The 19,223-nt window shown below is 45.2% G+C and overlaps 2 protein-coding genes across 19 annotated transcripts in view; one reads left to right on the plus strand and one right to left on the minus strand.

Moving 5' to 3' along the window:
* The window catches only part of LRCH1 (leucine rich repeats and calponin homology domain containing 1), a 253,247-nt gene extending 245,038 nt beyond the window's left edge, over positions 1-8,209 (plus strand). For 8 of the 15 annotated variants that reach the window (XR_010600758.1, XR_010600750.1, XR_006172727.2 and 5 more), the window contains one exon: positions 5,579-5,717. Coding sequence is in view for 7 of the 15 variants with exons in the window: in XM_042842720.2 (XP_042698654.1) it covers positions 5,579-5,712 (134 nt within the window). In the remaining 8 variants the exon portion in view is untranslated. Of the gene's footprint in view, positions 1-5,578 lie in introns of all 15 variants that reach the window. The other 7 variants (XM_042842720.2, XM_042842717.2, XM_065593597.1 and 4 more) reach the window with 1 other exon arrangement.
* A 6,259-nt stretch (positions 8,210-14,468) lies between these two features.
* The window catches only part of ESD (esterase D), a 29,622-nt gene continuing 24,867 nt past the window's right edge, over positions 14,469-19,223 (minus strand). For all 4 annotated transcript variants that reach the window (XM_065593659.1, XM_065593655.1, XM_065593668.1 and 1 more), the window contains 3 exons: positions 17,152-17,250; positions 15,618-15,785; positions 14,469-14,708 (listed from right to left, as the gene is read on the minus strand). In XM_065593659.1, coding sequence (XP_065449731.1) covers positions 14,628-14,708; positions 15,618-15,785; positions 17,152-17,250 — 348 coding nt within the window. In that variant the 3' untranslated portion in view covers positions 14,469-14,627. The remainder of the gene's footprint in view (positions 14,709-15,617; positions 15,786-17,151; positions 17,251-19,223) is intronic.

Here is a 19,223-nt window from a genome sequence, read left to right on the forward strand (position 1 = left end):
AAGAGCCGACTCGGCACTGAGCCCGGCACCATCTCAGGCCCACACTATGGGACAGACCCCAGAGGAGCGCCCAGTAGGCGAGGAGTTGCAGGAAGAGGAGGACGGGCACGACAGTGTCCGGCCCTCCCCCGATTGACCATCGGGCACACCAGGATCTGCTCCGCCGAGTAGCCCTCAATCTGGGGTTGCAGGCGGAGGAGACTGTAAAGCAGGAGGACCCCATGGTTGACATCCTAAGCCCAGAAGGCCCCTCCAGGATTGCACTCCCGCTCATAAAGACAGTACAATCGAACTATAAGACAGTGTGGCAAACACCGGCCTCCAGCGCACCAACTGCGAAAGGCGTAGAGAGGAAGTACTTCGCCACCTCCAAGGGGTTCGACTTCCTTTTTTCTCACCCAGCACCCTGTTCGCTGGTCGTCTCTGTGGTCAACGAACGAGAGCGGCATGGCCAGCAAGCCCCGGCCCCCAAGGCCAAGGAGGCAAAGCGCTTGGACTTATTTGGTAGGAAGGTCTACTCGTCCGGGGTCCTCCAGTTGAGGATCGCTAACCAACAAGCGATTCTGAACAGACACAATTTCAATTCTTGGGCATCAGTCTCCAAGTTTAAGGACTCCCTGCCCCAGGGTTCACAACCAGAGTTCGCTGCCCTGGTGGACGAGGGGAAGGCAGTAGCCAAAACCTCTTTGCAGGCCTCCCTTGACTCCGCGGACACAGCGGCCAGGACAGTCGTGTCAGGAGTGGTGATGAGGCGCTCGGCATGGCTACAGGCTTCCGGCCTTCCCCCAGAGGTACAAAACACCTTGCAAGACCTCCCATTCGAAGGGTCAGGCTTGTTCTCAGACCAGACGGATGCCAGATTGCATAGCCTCAAAGACTTTCGAGCAACCCCCAAGTCGATGGGAATGCAGACTCCAGTGACACAGAGGAAACCCTTTAAGCCCCAACCACTGCAGAGGCAATGCCACCCTCGTCCTAGACAGGAACCGTACTGCAGAAGGGGCAGGAATAACTGGCGTAGACGTAACAACACGCCTAACCAGGGCCAAAGCCACAGCCAAGGCAAGCCGCAGCCGGGAATAAGCAAGGGTTTTGAAGTTGCGATCGAGGACAGCGTACTGACCCTTATACCGGAGCCTCTTCTATGTTTCAGGGACTGCCTGTCCCATTTTTACCGTGCTTGGTCCCGTATAACATTGGACCACTGGGTCCTTCACACGGTGGAGGCGGGATACACCCTTCAGTTCTCCTTGCCCCCTCCCTCCCATCCCCGTCCCTCTTCAGGGACCCCTCTCACGAGCAACTCCTTATGCAGGAGGTGCGGGCCCTCCTCAAAGTAGGAGCAGTGGAAGAGGTCCCTCCGGACCTAAGAGGGAAAGGGTTTTACTCCAGATATTTCCTCATTCCCAAAGCAAAAGGGGGCCTCCATCCCATTTTGGACCTACGCAAACTAAACAAATTTTTGGTCAAGACATGTTTTCGTATGGTCTCCCTTGGCGCTATTATCCCATCCCTGGATCCGGGGGATTGGTACGCTGCTCTCGATATGAAAGATGCATACTTTCACATCGCCATTTGCCCGGCCCACCAGCGTTTCCTGCTCTTCACCATCAACCAACACCATTTCCAATTTACGGTCTTGCCCTTCGGCCTAGCAACGGCCCCGTGAGTGTTCACGAAATGCATGTCCGTGGTGGCAGCCTTTCTTCGGAAAAGAAAGATGCGGGTATACCTGTACTTGGACGACTGGCTCCTCGCGGGCAGGTCAGAGGACGAGGTCCGCTCCCATGTGGCACTGGCGTTACAGCTGTTCCGCAAGCTCGGTCTACTAGTCAATGTACCCAAGTCCTCACTGAGCCCCATGCAGAGACTGGATTTCATAGGAGCGGTCCTGGACTCGGTGGAGGCACGGGCAAGTCTTCCAGTGTCACGGTTCCTGGCCATTCAAAGGGTTGTAAGCTCCATCCAACAATTCCCCACGACCACGGCCAGATGCTGTATGCAACTCTTGGAGCACATGGCGGCTTGCACACATGTAGTCAGACATGCCCGCCTAAGACTCAGACCATTACACTTGTGGCTGGCCCAAACGTATCGCCCCAACAGAGACCCCTTAGACCTACTAGTGACAATCCCAGCTCGGATGTCGAACTCCCTCCACTGGTGGCTCGATCAGCAGCAGGTTTGCGAAGGGTCCCTTTCGCCACCCCGCAACCCACTCTGACATTAGTAACAGATGCGGCGGACCTGGGCTGGGGGGCGCACCTTGGGGACCTGTGGACCCTGGGCTTATGGTCCAGGGAAGAAAAGTTGCTTCACATCAATCTGAAGGAGTTAAGAGCAGTTCGCCTCACCTGCCAGACCTTTCACGCTACCATAGAAGGCCACAGCATGTCAGTTCTGACGGACAACACTACTGCCATGTTCTACATAAACAAGCAGGGCGGGTCCCAATCCTCTCCCCTCTGTCATGAGGCGCTCCTCCTATGGGACTTCTGTATAGCCCATTCAGTCCACCTACTGGCAGCATATCTCCCAGGGGTCCAAAACAGGTTAGCAGTCCGCCTCAACAGGTCCTACCACATGCACGAATGGACTCTACAAGAGGACGTCCTGCATTCAAATTCCAGAGGTGGGGGTTTCCCCAGGTGGATCTCTTCGCCACCAAGGACAACAGCCAATGCCCTCAGTTTTGTTCATTCCAGAACCTCAGCCCGGGCTCATTGGCAGATGCCTTCGCGATTCCGTGGGGGGGAGACTGAGGTATGCCTTCCCACCATTCCTGCTCATCCACAGGGTCCTGCTCAAGACCCGCAGGGACAAGGTGACAGTCATCCTCATCGCACCGGCGTGGCCATGCCAGCATTGGTTCATGACCCTGCTGGAACTATCCTTGACCACCCCGATCGCCCTCCCCCTCCATCGCGACCTCATCACGCAGGACCGGGGTCTCCTACTCCACCCGAACCTACAGTCACTACATCTCACGGCGTGGTATCTCTCTGGCTAAACGATACGGAGCACAAGTGCTCCCACCAGGTCCAGCAAATTCTTCTTGGTAGTAGGAAGCCCTCCACAAGAGCGACCTACCTTGCCAAATGGAAGAGGTTCTCCCACTGGTGTGAGCCTCATCACATACGGCCTCTGCAGGCCTCCATCCCATCAATACTGGACTACTTGCTGCACCTCAAGCATCAAGGGCTCGCCCCCGCCTCAATTAAAATGCATCTGGCCACCGTATCGGCGTTCCACCCCAGAGAGTTGGGGGTTTCGGTGTTCTCCAACCTCACAGTAGTCCGATTCCTCAAGGGGCTGGAGAGGGTGTTTCCCTACTCGCGCCCACCAGTCCCTGCATGGAATCTTAACCTGGTCCTAACTAAACTCATGGGGCCGCCCTTTGAACCCCTAGCCTCTTGCTCCCTCATGCACCTCTCATGGAAGGTAGCGTTTCTAGTGGCCATCACATCAGCGAGGAGGGTATCGAAATTGAGAGCCCTCACTTCGGAACCCCCTTATACAGTTTTTTATAAGGATAAGGTGCAACTGAGGCCGCACCCCAAATTCCTTCCTAAGGTGGTCACGCAATTTCATATGGGGCAGGATGTTTGTTTACCGGTGTTCTTCCCTAAGCCCCATATGGACCCAAGCCACTGCAGCCTACATTCCCTCGATGTCCGTAGAGCCTTGGCATTCTATCTGGAACGGACCAGGCCATTCCGCAAGTCGACGCAACGGTTCATTGCCATTGCGGAGAGAATGAAAGGCCAGCCTATCTCGGCGCAACGCTTGTCAGCATGGATTGTGCTTTGCATACGCACATGCTATGAGCTCGCCAACGTACTAGCCCCGGAGATCAGGGCTCACTCGACTAGGGCCTAAGTGTCCTTGGCGGCTTTCTTGGCGCAGGTTCCACTCCAGGAAATCTGTAAAGCGGCGACCTGGTCGTCGGTGCATACGTTCACAGTCCACTACGCAATCCATCATTAGACCTGAGAGGACGCGGTGGTCGGCAGGGCTGTGCTTCAATCAATTGTTCCTTGACTCGTACCCTCCTCCAATGGTAAGCTTGTGAGTCACCTAATGTGTAATGGACGTGAACAATCACTCGAAGAAGAAAAAACGGTTACCTACCTTCTGTAACTGTTGTTCTTCGAGATGTGTTGTTCACGTCCATTACACTTCCCACCCTCCTTCCCCTCTGTCGGAGTCACCGGCAAGAAGGAACTGAGGGAGGGTCGGGCCCGCAGGGATATATATACACTAGAGCGGGGCGCCGCTCTGGCGGGAGGGGGGACCCTGCTGGTCCGACGGGAGCCGCTGAGGGAAAAAGTTTCCGACGTCCGTGAACGCGACGCGCGCACACCTAATGTGTAATGGACGTGAACAACACATCTCGAAGAACAACAGTTACAGAAGGTAGGTAACCGGTTTTTTTAGAAAATATAAACCAGCCACTAACAGATGGAGATTAGGAATAAACTTCCCCTTTGGCAGACTATTCCATAATGGTTCAATCTGAGACTAGGTCTACACTACCTGCCTGAATCGGCGGGAAGAAATCGACCTCTCGGGGATCGATTTATCGCGTCCCGTTGGGACGCGACAATCGATCCCCGAATCGACGCTCTTACTCCACCAGCGGAGGTGGGAGTAAGAGCCGTCGACAGGAAGCCCAGAGGTCGATTTTGCCGCCGTCCCTACAGCGGGGTAAGTCGGCTGTGATACGTCGAATTCAGCTACGCTATTCACGTAGCTGAATTTGCGTATCTTAAATCGACCCCCCCCCCCCCCCCCCCCCCCGTAGTGTAGATGTAGCCACAGGTTTCTTGCACCTCCTTCTGAAAGATCTGGTATTAGCTACCATTAGAGTCAAAATAATAGACTCAAAGTTTGTTCGTTCTGATGGTAGCACTGGTAGGTTTCACCTCTGACAGTTGCTGCTCCATTCCATTGATGGATGAAGTGATCCCTTTGTACATCAAAGTAAATTTGTAAAGAACTTTGCAATCATTTGGAAAATCATTCCATTAAATGTAAAATGTTGTTCATGTTTCAATCTGTTGATTGTAATCACTGCTGTTCAAGGTTTATATTCCAGGGTGAAAACCTGACACTATTGAATTCAGTGGACAAACTCCCTTTGATTTCAGTAGGGTTGGGATTTCACCCCAGGAATTTTTTTTAAAAGTAATGGGCGTATGTCACAGTATCTCACTATTGCCTGTAATGTTGTTTTTTTTACAGTGATTACATGCTAAATGAATGTACCATCAGACTTATTGCTGAAAACTAACTGCGAATCTTAATGGTGTTAAAATGTTTTGAGTTTTTTTAAATGTAAGAATAAGATGGTTTCCTGTTGGCCCTATAGTCACCCAGAACCCTTAAAAATCTCAAACTAGGCCAAGTATGCCATCAGCAAAACAAGATAATTATTTCTGTAAGAGGCATAGAAAGTTTTTTAATTAAATGATTCCTGATTGTTGTGATAACTGCTTTCTAGCTGTAGTTGCATAAAGCAAGATTTTGCAATAAGAGCTAGGTGGTCTAATCTTTACTCTTTTGTTTTTTCTTCTAGGAGAAGCTCTGCCTACCACATCACATCCTAGAAGAAAAGGGCTTGGTAAAAGTGAGCATAACAGTTCAAGCATTACTAGATGTAACCACAATGAAGCAAGCTTTATTCACATGAAACTACTATTTCTGCTGTAATCAGCTCCAATGTGCCATAAAAGTATCAAAACACTGCTCGTCTTTTCAAACTGCATTGAAAAATATCCTTCTGCTCCAAAAGAGTGTTCCTACATTTCTGAACTGAAATCATCTTTCAGACTATCTGTATATATTGAACTGCAAACTAATAATCATTTTATAAAGCAAACTGGCATTTCACTGCTTTTATAGCTCAAATTGTACAGCACCCATTAAAACAGCCACCTCTCTGCCACTTACATAAGTGTGGAGTACAGCTGCCTTGCAGCAAAATATGTTCATCTTATTAAAGCAAGAGCATCTTCTTTTTATCTGAATTTTAACATGTTTTGGTTTTTTGCAGTTGCTTCAGGCCATTGCCCTTTAAAAATATTCAGACAAAATATTTATATAAATATTATTTATTAGTGAGTTGTTATTCATCCTTTGGATGCAAAATATAAATTAGGAAACTGTATTTTATTACTGCTTTTTTGTGGTTAAACACTTTATTTTAATATAAATATTTAGTTATTTTTTATTCTACTTGGTGTGCAGTAATTCTAGATCTCCATAATCGTATTTTCTAATATGTATGATAAACAGTAAACAAAAATAGGTGCTTTAATGAAAAGAACTGTTAGCTGGGACGGCATTCTTTATTTTGGGGTTTGTGGAAGATTAATATAGTTTCTCTGCATTCCAGTTAGTTTCCAACATTCCAGCAGCACTTCCTTCCACCCCCATTAGATGAAATTGGTTGAACTAAAGAGAAGCACACCTTTTTATTTGTATATAGCTGTTATTAAAAAAAAAGGAAAGATTAAACTTGAAAACATAAATGTGAACAAATATTTTTGATTGATACTTATTTTACTATGCACAAGACATTAAACTTTTATTACAACAAAATAACTGATGTGCATTAGCATCACGTGTCTTGAAATATAATTTTGCACTGTACTTGGGTAATCTTAAAAGGATACAGCACTACGGAACAAATAAAAAATAGCACAAGAAAGGTGAACATAGAAAGTTTTCTAGATAGTCAAATATATGTTTGGTTTTTTTAAAAAAGAGAAAATATAATTTCATTACAGTTGTTTTAGGCAGTTGTAAAGACATGATCCTTCAAATATGGACTGCAGGTTGTAGGGCTTACTACTGTGAGCGGTCTCATTGTAGTTAATGTACTTCCGTGGGATTTCTCATCTTACTACGCACACTGCCCTGTAGTGAGTGTTTGCAGGATCAGACCCCTTGTCCCAATTCAGCAGTAGGAAATAAAGTTTTTTTCGTTACTTTTAATCTCAAAAGGAGGTTTTAAAGCTTAATTTATTGTTCAGTCATTTTCAGACAAGTATTTTAGGTAGAAAAGTTCTAGCACAGTGATTTTCACAATCTTTTGAACATCCATTTTTTGGTATGGAAATCTAGTGATGTAAGTAATTTAGGCAAACAAGACAGGGAAGTAGCATGTGGTAAAAAGGATGGCTGTTAGGGGTCCATGTTACATTTAAGGAAGGAGAGTTTGAAATGCATTACAGCAAAAGTGAGACAATGTAGAGGGCAAATTAAATAGAGAAAGAGGCTATGGAGAGAGAAAAAACAACCTGTTTGAAAGAATGTTGACACTTGTAACAATATTGCATAATCTAGGCAGAGTGATATGCGTGTTCACACAGAAAGACACTGCATTTAAAAAACCACCAGTATTCCAATGAATTAATTTTTAATCCTGAATATATACAGTGTTTTAATGCAGACCTTGTATTTTTGACATCACAGATTATGGTACACATTGACAACAATCTGTTGGGGGTGGGGAAATGTGAACTCAAAGACAATATAATGACACATACAGTATGCATGGAATATTCAGTTATTCCAACCAAAGCAAAAGCTTTTGTTCTATAGAGGGAACATTGACTTACATTGCAATTTTGACTGGCAGCTAGCATATGGTTTCCTATAAAATGTATTGTGCACTTTAACACTAAATTAAAATGTATTTTAATATTTTACAGAGCTGCACAAATACTGGTTTTGTGAAATAGCATGAACAATGTAAAGAAAATAGGTTTTCAACTCAGAGTATATCAAACTTTAAAAGCATTCAAAAATTGACTATATAAATAGGAATATTGATTGCTGCATCGAGGGGTAAAATGCAGGTTCCTGAGTATTTTTTTTACAATGTATATATGGCAACATGAAGCTTTGTAATTATTATTTTGACAAATCCTATTTTTTTCAACATTAAAATTTGTTTTTCTCCTAGTAGTGACTTTCAGTATTTGCTTAAAGTTGGCTGTAAATAGTGCTAAATATTTTGTAATATGGCTTTTTTTATGCAATCTTAACCTGTATGGCTAAAAAGAGAATTTCATGAATCTTTGTACACTTTATATGTGCAATAAAAAATGCATGGCCTCCTAACAATACCATAAACAGTGAACATTGTGTATATAGTGCAAACTTTACTGTAGCTGCAATTAAATCATTTTATTTGTATTCATTTACTATCCTGTGAGTGAGAATTTGTACAATAAATCTATAGTTGTTGGAGGAAATCAGAAGCAAGTAAAAGAAGCAAAATGCCTTTTTTTTTTTTTTTAGAAACCAAAGTTCAAGCCAGACCTAACTAAAGGCCCTTTGCTGTTCCAGAATCTGTTTCTCCAGACAAGCTGCTAGAACCGCCCCCAATACACACATGCAAATAGACAGTTGTAATGTTTGGGTTGTTCTGGGTGTGTTCTTATAGCATAGCTGTATTTCACTGTAAAAACTTTCTTTGATGCATTCTGTGCTGAGAGAACAGCAAAATCTATGTAGCTATCTTACTTCTCTGCTTAAATCAGTCAACACCTTAACTGGATTATTTTATGATCCTCCTCCAGTTTCTAGTTTATTTGCCCACAGTTTGGGGCAGTAGAGCTGTGGGGAAAAAAAATACAGGAATCTATCTCTGTGGGATTAAAGGCAGAAACGTATTTGATTGTGATTACAGACCTGCAACTACCCACTAAAAAGAAAGTGTATGATAAGGAAAATAATTTTACCTTTTGTCCTCCAAATTCAAATAGCCGCTACAGCTGCATATGTTTTATTGTAGCATGTGTGTTGCTCTGTACAGCAGGGTAAAACAGGTCTCTTTCCTGAAGCCTTTACAATCCACGGCCTGAGGCCCTAAAACTACCCTGAGTAGTGCCCTTGATTTTGGTGGTAAGCACTGAGCTCTAAATTGGACAGACAAGACCGTGAATATTGACACCACAGTCAGTGGCTAGAGAAAGGAGATGAGGAGGTAAACAATAGGAAGGCGGGACTCCTGGAAAGCAGAATGTCTCCATTGTTCTACAAACAGGGACAAAGGTACGGAGTAATGTGTTACAGCAGCTGCATTAAGGAGACATGGGCAGTGTATAAGCCTGCAGGCCTGCAGCGGTGAATTTCTATGGGATCGGTTAAAGATAAACAACCTTTTTGCTGAACTAGCTTTGTTGCTGAATCAAGGATTCCGTATTTCTGCTGCAGGAGTTGATGGCATCACAAATGGTAGAGCCACAGTGCTATTTGTAAAAAAACAGGAGTACTTGTGGCACCTTAGAGACTAACAAATTTATTAGAGCATAAGCTTTCGTGGACTACAGCCCACTTCTTCGGATGCATATAGAATGGAACATATATTGAGGATATATATATACACACATACAGAGAGCATGAACAGGTGGGAGTTGTCTTACCAACTCTGAGAGGCCAATTAAGTAAGAGGAAAAAAAACTTTTGAAGTGATAATCAAGCTAGCCCAGTACAGACAGGTTGATAAGAAGTGTGAGAATACTATTTGTGCTAGTGCTATTTGTCACGTCAGTTATTGCAAGCTAACCAAATCTTGGCAGGAAGAAGCGAGGTCAGCGTGAAGAAATGGACAGTGTTTCAGTGGTATGAGAACGAGAGGTATCCAATTCCCCAAAACCTGCCTTCCCAATGACTTCAACTGGTAGCCAAAGGAGCAAGGCATTTTATTGCTGTCATGGAGCTGGGACTTGTGTACGAATCCAGCTTCTTTCAGAGTTAATTTTATAAAACCTCCTCCACTGTGCAGTGCTCTAAAACAATACCTCATAGGAACGAGCCCCTTTAAAACGTCGTCATTCACTTGCACTGCCTCTGAAAATCAGCTCTAAAAGAAAGTATCAGACTCATCCCTGCTGCTAAGTTTTGTCAGCAAAGCAAACTTGCTCTAGGATAGTAAGTGATTCCGCATTCTTAATAGAAAAGGCAACAGGTATTTTCTGTATCCAAACTTGTATATGGGCTGGTGTTTCAACATGGAAGCTGATATTGTAATAGATCTCTTGCTGGAAAGTAAATTAAGACTCAGGCAGGAGCTGCATTTCCTTATCACCCACAGAACTATGAGATTTTAAAAATAGACCTTGTAAATGTAACAAATACGAGCCTGCTTTTCTCAGAGGCTGGTGGTGATCTGCATTTGCTACCACTAACCCTACCATTGTTAAATGATCCTGTTTAATATTTTATTATATTTAGGATACATTAATGATGTCATCTTCTTTAAAAAAGCATACAGGGAGTAAAATCTTAAATTTTACTTCAAAGGAAATGCCACAACTTTTCACACCTGCTTTTAATACCTTATAGCACCCAAATGCCTGGCACTTGTTACTGTAGAAAGATAAATGGCTGTTGAGATACTAGTAGGAATTCTATACCTGTTGTTAAAATGGTTTCTGCTTAGTTGCATGCATAGAGAGGTATAATGGAAATCCCCTCTAGATGGCACATTCTGATTTGAAGCTCTCTAGCTTTCACTGAAAAATTAACTTCATGCTCACTGAGATGAACGTGGTACAAATTTCAAGCGAGGTTAAATTAACTGTTTGCAAAGTCCCATGGCAGTGCTATCATTCCTTTTGTACAGATATGGAAACTGCAACAAAGAGACTGAGGCTAGGTCTACACTACCCCCCTGAATCGGCGGTTAGAAATCGATCTCTCGGGGATCGAATTATCGCGTCTCATCGGGACGCGACAATCGATCCCGAATCGACGCTCTTACTCCACCAGCGGAGGTGGGAGTAAGCGCCGTCGACGGGGAGCCGCGGAGGTTGATTTTGCCACCGTCCTCACAGCGGGGTAAGTCGGCTCCGATAGGTCGAATTCAGCTATGCTGTTCGCATAGCTGAATTTGCGTATCTTAAATCGACCTCCCCCTGTAGTGAAGACCTGCCCTGTGTGATTTACCCCTGCAATACCATCAGTGGCGTAAAGAGTCCTGGCTCCCAGTGCCACAAGGGTACAGATAAAATACAGGCAGTCCTCAGACTTACGACACAATGGGTTCCTGAAAATCGTATCTTAAGTTGAAAACATAACATGAATTTCCCATAGGAACGTCAGATCAAGTGTTGTAAAGTCAAAACGTGACAATTAATAAACGTGTTGTTTGTCATAAGTCAACGGCTGCCTGTAATGCCCAAAAGATAATCTTCCAGCCTTTAAGATACTTCAAACTCCATGCTCTAGGCACTAATCACAGCACCAAATGCTGCTGTTTTAAGTTAACTGGCTATTTCAGAATGAATTAGGAAAGAGACTTTTTACATACTTTGCTACATATAGTAAAATCGAAGTGTTTATCACAACATAGCAGCCGTTTCATTCAGCATGGGTAAGAGGAGTTACCACGCCATCTCAGGTGTCCTATACCATGACACACAACAGCAATACAAGGTTGAGATCTTGTTAGAACATTTGAGCTGGCCAAATACCGTGTTTGCCAAGGGTGCCAGTGTGCTGGAGATCAGACCTTTGTCTTAATGTAATTTTTTTTTTTAAACAGTGCAGCTTTTCTAATATCCATTTGTAGCAGTCACTTAAACTTTGTACCGGGGTAGGCAACCTTTCAGAAGTGGTGTGCCGAGTCTTCATTTATTCACTTTAATTTAAGGTTTCGTGTGCCGGTAATACATGTTAAAGTTTTTTAGAAGGTCTCTCTCTATAAGTCTTGGGGGGGGGGGAGGGATGGAGGTGCAGGGCAGAGGGCTGGGTGTTGGGGGGTGTTCAGGGTAGAGGGCTGGGGATGTGTGGAGGTGCAGGGCAGAAGGCTGGGGGAGGTGTGGGGGATGCAGGGCAGAAGGCTGTGTTGTGGGGGAGGTCAGGGCAGAGGGCTGGGGATGTGTGGAGGTGCAGGGCAGAAGGCTGGGTGTTGGGGGCGACTCGAGGTCAGGGCAGAGGGCTGGGGGCGGTGGGGGTGCAGGGCATAGGGCTGGGGTGCTCGACTCATGGGGGTGCTCCCAGCCTCCTGCCCTGAGCGGCTCATGGCAGGGGGCTGGAAGGGATATGCCCTGTTCCACCCCCTTCCCCAAGGCCCATCTCTACCTCTCTGTCTGCTCTACGGATCAGCGAGCACGCTGGGCTCGGCTCTGCTCCCCCTCCCCCTCGCAAAGGCCATCACCGGCAGGGAGAGGGAGGGGCTGGAATGCACCACGCTGGGGGAAGAAGCGGGGGAGGAGGGAAGCTTGCCGGCCACAGGACCAAGCAGGGGAGAGCGGTGGACGGGGGGGCTGAGTGGGGCAGGGGACCAGGACCTCCCACACACTGCTCTCCCCTGCGGGGGTAGAAGGCAGAAGCTTGGTCCTGTGGCAGCCAAGCTTCCCTCCTCCCCCGCTTCTTCCCCCAGTGTGGCGCTTTACAGCCCTCCGCCCCCCCTCCTCTCACCGGGCAGGCAGCGTGCCACTCAAAATTGGCTTGTGTGCCGTGTTTGGCACGCGTGACATAGGTTGCCAACCCCTGCTTTGTACTGTCATGTACCCGCACAGGACTTGCTGTGAGTGTCCATTAGGTGAAAGGAAAGGAACTATTTTTTTTCCCAGTTGCTTGAAATCTTACTGACTTACAACTGTCTGAAATACTAAGCTGTCCCCATACAGAGAGCGGGGGGAGCAGAGGCTAGCTTGCCATTAAATAAGAGCAGAATTGTTTCCGAGTCTTTAAGGAAAATCACATCTATGTGTTTCCCAAAATCATGGCTTTGAATTTTGGTTGCAGGCTACAAACTGGTATTTGATATCCTCTCTCAGGCTAGCAGTTCTACCACTACGTTTTCAACACAGAAAATAGCCTGCTTGGTGGTGAGTGGTTGTTTGTTTTACGTGTTGTAGAGAATTAGAGCACTACAGTCACTGCTTTAGTGGTGGGAAAGTGACCACATAGTCAACATCGTGCCCTCCCCTGCCTTACCTATTGCTGGACTATCAACATGTGTAACTGAAGAGTTCATTAAGCTCTCTGGGCAGTTTTTAAGCCAGCAATCATTAAATATAAAGGTATTATGTAGCATCAGTCTCCCTAACACTGCAGTCAGTGGGGTCTGTCAAAGTAGAACAGAGGTCAAGTGATGTGTTGGTTCTGGAAACAAACATTTTCTGCACAAGCCCAACTACTAACCTTTCTGTCCAGAAGAGGGGGGGAGGGGGGGAAATCAAGATTTGAGCAGGAGATTCTGGAGTATGGATGGTTGGATGAAAGCTTGTTCCTAAGTCCTCTATTTGATGACATGAAATTACATTACTGACCTACTACTTGTTCATGTAAGCAACCGCAATGTGTTACATGAGGATGTTATCTGATCACGAACAGGAGGAGATTGTCCATACGCTCGATTAAGATGCGGTTCTCAAACCTAACTGTGGACCACAAGTATTTTCAGGGACTTGCTGTAGGTAAAAAATTCTCCCCCCAAAGCTGTCGTATAGCAGTCGAGCTATTACTCCAGCTCCAGGCTGAAATAGCCGGTACCAGTATTGGAGGAGGGAGAGGAAGGACTGGCTGTTGGATCCAAATAGGGCATGGTGAACAGCTACAGTAGGTTGGCTAAATCCTGTCCCATCATAAAAGCCTTTTTAAGTAGAGACACACGTGTTCACTAGGATTTTAGAGCGTTACCCCAAGTTAAGACTAGGCTGACTGTATTTCCCCCCCCCCCCCAAATTAGCAGGCAGAGTTACACACCATGGGGAATCATTTTAAATCTGGTACAAGAGTCAGATTCTGCTACCCTTTACTCATGTAAAATAGCCCCCCTTTTCTCCTCAGACAGTAAGGTACTAAAAGGTGGCAGAATCTGCTCCCCAATGCTCTCCTTGTTAGTTTCTTTATGTCTATCCCCCTGCGTATCCATCCCTCAAACTAATTAGGCCACAGACCTTTATTCCTCTCTTAGAAGAATCTCTAGCCTTTGCCACTGAGTAAGTTTCTGGGGAACCATAAGTCATAAAAAGGATGAACTGCTCTCTTTAAGACCTGATTTCAGCTAGCTGCCTTCAGAGTCCCTTTACACTCCCACTTACAGGTTAAATGTTAACAAGGGGGAATGGTTGATAACAATACAGTGTAAGTTTGTTTGCATCTTCCATCAAGAGCTGCAGATTTTAACCTGGAAATACATTTCAATAGGCAGGAGACAAACACTTGAGTGCAAATCCATTTAATTTGCTATTGTTTTCAGCCATGTATTCAAAATTGTCCAGTTATTCTGTTCAGTGCTGAATGAGAGACAAATTGAAAGTTAGTGTGGTACTAGTTCTCCACATACCCTCCTGCTGCAGTCTGCACTGTCTTGAGACCACAGACATTCTACGTCAATATGCTGTTTAAAAACAAGAACACTTAAATGATCATTTCTATTCTGAGCCATACCCTTAGGATGTTTTTCCCAATATGGTTAAACAAGTTTCAAAGCAGATGAACACATTCAAAATATTTATTCTGAAGTACACAAAGAGAATTAAGGATTTTTAGCACTACTATCAGCATGGCTCCATTTTATAGGCACTAATTCAGCAACTGATTTGTGTTAACATTTGTGTATATATTGACTTGTACTGGACAAAAGAGACTCCTACGCTTCAAGCACTGAGGTATTTTGCATGGTGTCTGATGTGATCATTAACAAACGTCGCAATGAAGAAGTAGCTGTGATCGTAGCCCTAGTAAGAGAAAAACAGATTCAGCAATTCAAGGTACTTAATGGTAAGGCGTTGGAACTGGATTTTCAAGCATTGTTAGTGACGGCTCATTCGCTGTGTGCTCGTTGTAAGAAGGCAGTAAGGAGGCTATTTCAGGTTTATGCAGGGCCTGTCCTAGCCCTAGGAGGCTACATAAACTGGCTGTGCACTAGGCTCTCCCATCCCGATGAAGATGGGCACACTCCATAAATACACCTGCTGTGCAGGCACCAGCTATCTTGGAAGGACATGGCAGATAGGATGGAGTCATTTCAAAAACCCTGAAGAATTTCAGGCTATTGCGACTCTACACCATAATGCTGCAGGAAAGGGAGGGTTCTTTCTTTGCCTCCTGACTTATCCTGTCAGCCAAAACCAACAATGTACCACTCTATAAACGCCACTATGTGGTTTAAATGTATACAGATGATCAATCAGATAAGAGCACACTTTCTTCATAATGCTTTTGTGATGGGTTACTGCAATATTATATTAAAAACAGAGCAAGATACTTATCTCCAACAAAATGCATGTATTTTCTTCCTCATCAGCATGTCGCCAGTAGATTGGATTGCACTCTAAACACCCTATAATGTTTAAACTAAAAATCAGCTCCCCCTATAGTGGTCAAAGTAATTAAGTCAGTGGGGTCTAGTGGATACACCACTGCACTGAGTCAAGAGAGCTGCTCTCTGTTCTCCCCCTGCCATTGACCTGCTGTGTGACCTTGGACAAATCACTTTGCCTGTCTTGTCTATTTCAGGACTGGGACTGTCTCTGGCTAGCTGCTTCACCTTTTTAGGCACACAGAGTCAACCCAGTAATTATGGAATGGATGCATTAGACACCCCCACCCTGCTTCCCCCCAAAAAGGTACTTTTTGGTACTTGCCTGTTGCAATCTAAAGACTACAGGGATTTTCCGCTCTGTGCAGGCAGCAATAAAGTTGTCGGGCAGTAACTGCCCTGCTGAAAGGAACTGGTCATCTTTGCCTTGATCAATTAAGATGTCAAGATGAGAATCTGGATAAGACTTCACAAGATGGGTAGCATCATATGCCTGTAGAAATAAAATTAAACTAATTAAAAGTAACAACATTTTTGAGAATTTTCTTCACCTAGTAACTATACTACCAAATTGGGTTAGAATTATTGTTTAGGATAGGATAGGGATATGGACTGCAACAAACTGGGGTCTAAGACAATGTTTACACTAAAAGTCTGTCCAAACTATCGAGTAAGTTCAAAGTTGGGGCTCTCAGGCCAAAACCTTAAATCTATCTCACTGACTCAAATCCCGTTCTACCGGTATCAATGCCCATAGTATTTAATCACGACTAAAGAACCGAACGTTTTGCCAGCCTGCTCCTACAGAACTCACTTACCGATCTCTGACCAACACGTTTTTCCTCTTTTGCCTGCCACTATAAGAAGCAAATCCTTTGTGCACAGAGAACACAGGAATATACATTTTGGGTCCGTCGACTCTGCAAGTGAATGTAGCTCAGGCATACCGTGCTAACTTAATCTAAATGTACAGGAAACAATAGCAGTGTAGATGAGGTGGCATGGCCTTCAGCATGGGCGAGCAGCCAGTGTACAAGCCCTCCAGGTAGTCTAACTACATATTCTGGTTGCTAGCCTGTCCTGAAGCCCATGCCACCACATCTACACTGCTATTGTTACCTGTGCTAGCTCAATTAAAGCTAGCCTACCCATGTTATGATCACACTTCACTTGTAGCGTAGACATAACTTAAGGGGAGCCTTCAGAGCAGGGGTCCCCAATGCGGTGCCCGCCGTGGCATCTATGTGCACCCACTTACTGGCCGCCGGAAAAGCAGCAATGTCCAAGCGCTGCCACTGAAATGCCGCTGGTTTTCGGCGGCACCTCTTGACGCTACTTCTCGGCAGCATTTCGGCAGCGACGCTTGTTGGCGTTGCTGCTTTTCGGTGGCATTTCAGCGGCTGCTTGTCCAGCAGCCATGCTCCTCGGCGGCTAGTCGTCAGGCGCCCGCCACACTGAAAAGGTTGGGGACCACTGCTTCAGAGCATTTCATCACCCTAAAAAGGGGAGCAGATTTTCATCTGTTCAATGTTTCCAGGAAACAGATGAAGAGCCAGAGCTTGCTCATATTTCTACTTCTCTCACAATTTAAAATCTTCAGAAGTGAGGAGAGAATTTACTGTCTCTATGTGGTAAGAACAGCCTCCTGTCAATGTATGTTTTTTGTAAAGTGCGAGCCAGCCATATGATGGTGATCAGTATCCACACACGTACTGTTCAGTCAGATTCAATGTTTGGTGATGGGATAACATGGTGTTATTCAAACAGAAGTCATCACTTCATGTTTTGCTTCCCTACTACATAGTGCAGTCACAAGCTCTTTTACAGTTCATTAAATGACTGGACTCTCCCACACATACCTCCCATTTAGTTAGATCTGATCCCAGATATCCACCAAAAGCTTTCTTCCCCCAGGGACACTGGACTGGGTTGCAGACAGGAGCAAATGCTGATACAGACTGTTTAGAAACACAAACATAGGGGTTAAGAAAAGTCATTTTGATAAGCAAGATGTGAGCGAAAAGTGTGTTCAAAAGCTGTTCTGCCTAGTTACAATTGTAGCACATTGGAGAGCAAGTGCTCTATTCTCACCTTATACAGCAGTCAATCTCAGTCTTGTGACATAATTAGAATTTTTTTTTAAATGTATAAAGGAACACAACCCACAAATAAGTGCTTAAAGAGACCACAAAAGGGACAAGGTACAATTAGGTCCCCTCCACACACACCAGACACTAATGGCTCTCATCTAACAATAGAGAGCTAAGATTTGCTAACCAAAAATGCAAGGGATTACTTTGGATTTTGAAATCTCTGAAGCCGTAAAATGCGGGCATTTATTGAAGATGCCAAGGAAGACAGAACAGCTTAAAAATTCTATGAATTGTAATGTGTATGTATTGGGAATTAACTCAATACAAACTTTCAGCCATTTTATAACAATCTTACGAACATAGAAATATAAGATCTACTATACCAAGTCAGACAATGGTCCATCTAGCCCAGTATCGTGTCTTCGACAGTGGCCAATGCCAGATGCTTCATAGGGAATGAACAGAATCATCAAGTGATGCATTTCCAGCTTCTGGCAAACAGAGGCTAGGGCCACTTCAGAGCATGGTTTTGCATCCCTGCCTATCCTGGCTTATAGCCATTGATGGACCTATCCATCCATCCATTAATTTATCTAGTTCTTTTTTGAACCCTTTTTTGAATCTTAAAATTCTAAGGCTTTAAATTCCTCTGGAATTTCTCCTTATTCAGCTGTTGCAAAGAAATCTTTCTTCCCAAGATCATACACTTTGTGAAAATTTATTTTTTGTTGACAGAAGACAGAAATAATTTAGTATTATGAAAGATTAAAGTTATTTTTCTGAGAGATTCCATATCTTTCTTAAATTGGCCCTTTGCCGTGCTTTCAAAAAATTTGTTTAAGGGAGACTTTCTAGATCAGAGATGTGACATAACGATTCTCTTCCTCATTATTTGAATTTTTTAAAATTAAATGTAATTAAGATTTTGATTATCCTATCTCCTAGAACAGACCTTGAAAGGTCATTGAGTCCAGCCCCCTGCCTTCACTAGCAGGACCAAGTACTGATTTTGCCCCAGATCCCTAAATGGCCCCCTCCAGGATTGAACTCACAACCCTGGGTTTAGCAGGCCAATGCTCAAACCACTGAGCTATCCCTCCCCCCCACTCTTGTTTCAGTTAAGACTAAGAGGATGAACTGAGATGTATCATTTTGGTGATAGCTACAGCCAATCTGTTCAACTGTGAATTTTATACTAATTTATTCTCTTGATGTATGAACTAACCACTGTGACCTTCTTTGCACACATGAATTATGGTCTCCTGCATGTGGTTCCGAATGTGGTCTTGTAGGGACAAGCTACTGAAGCTCTAACTGAGCAGACATGTTATGACTTTGCATAGTAACATGAAAAAGGTCACATGGGGAAAAAAATCCTTTAAAGATGAATTTTTAAATTTCACATCTTGTATTTACGCCTCCCAGCAGCTTTGTCATCACATAGTCCAGGGGTGGGCAAACTACAGCCTGCGGGACAGTCCTGCCTGGCCCCCGAGCTCCTGGCCCGGGAGGCTCGCCCTCGTGCCCTCCCCCACTGTTCCCCCTCACCCACAGCCTCAGCTCGCTCTGGGCAGCAGGGCTGTGAGCTCCTGGGGCAGCACAGCTGCAGAGCCCAGCCTGACCCAGTGCTCTGTGCTGCGTGGTGGCAGCGGCAGCAGCGTGGCCCAGCTCCAGCCACCGGTGCTCCAGGCAGCATGGTAAGGAGGCAGGGAGCAGGGGGGTTGAATAGAGGGCAGGGGAGTTCGGGGTGGTGGTCAGGGGTGGGAGTGTGGATAGAGGTCAGGGGGAAACAGGCAGTTCAATGGGGGCAGGAGTCCCGGGGGGGCAGTCAGGAAGGA

Source organism: Chrysemys picta, chromosome 1 (assembly GCF_011386835.1).
Source record: "Chrysemys picta bellii isolate R12L10 chromosome 1, ASM1138683v2, whole genome shotgun sequence".
Lineage (NCBI taxonomy): Eukaryota > Metazoa > Chordata > Testudines > Emydidae > Chrysemys > Chrysemys picta.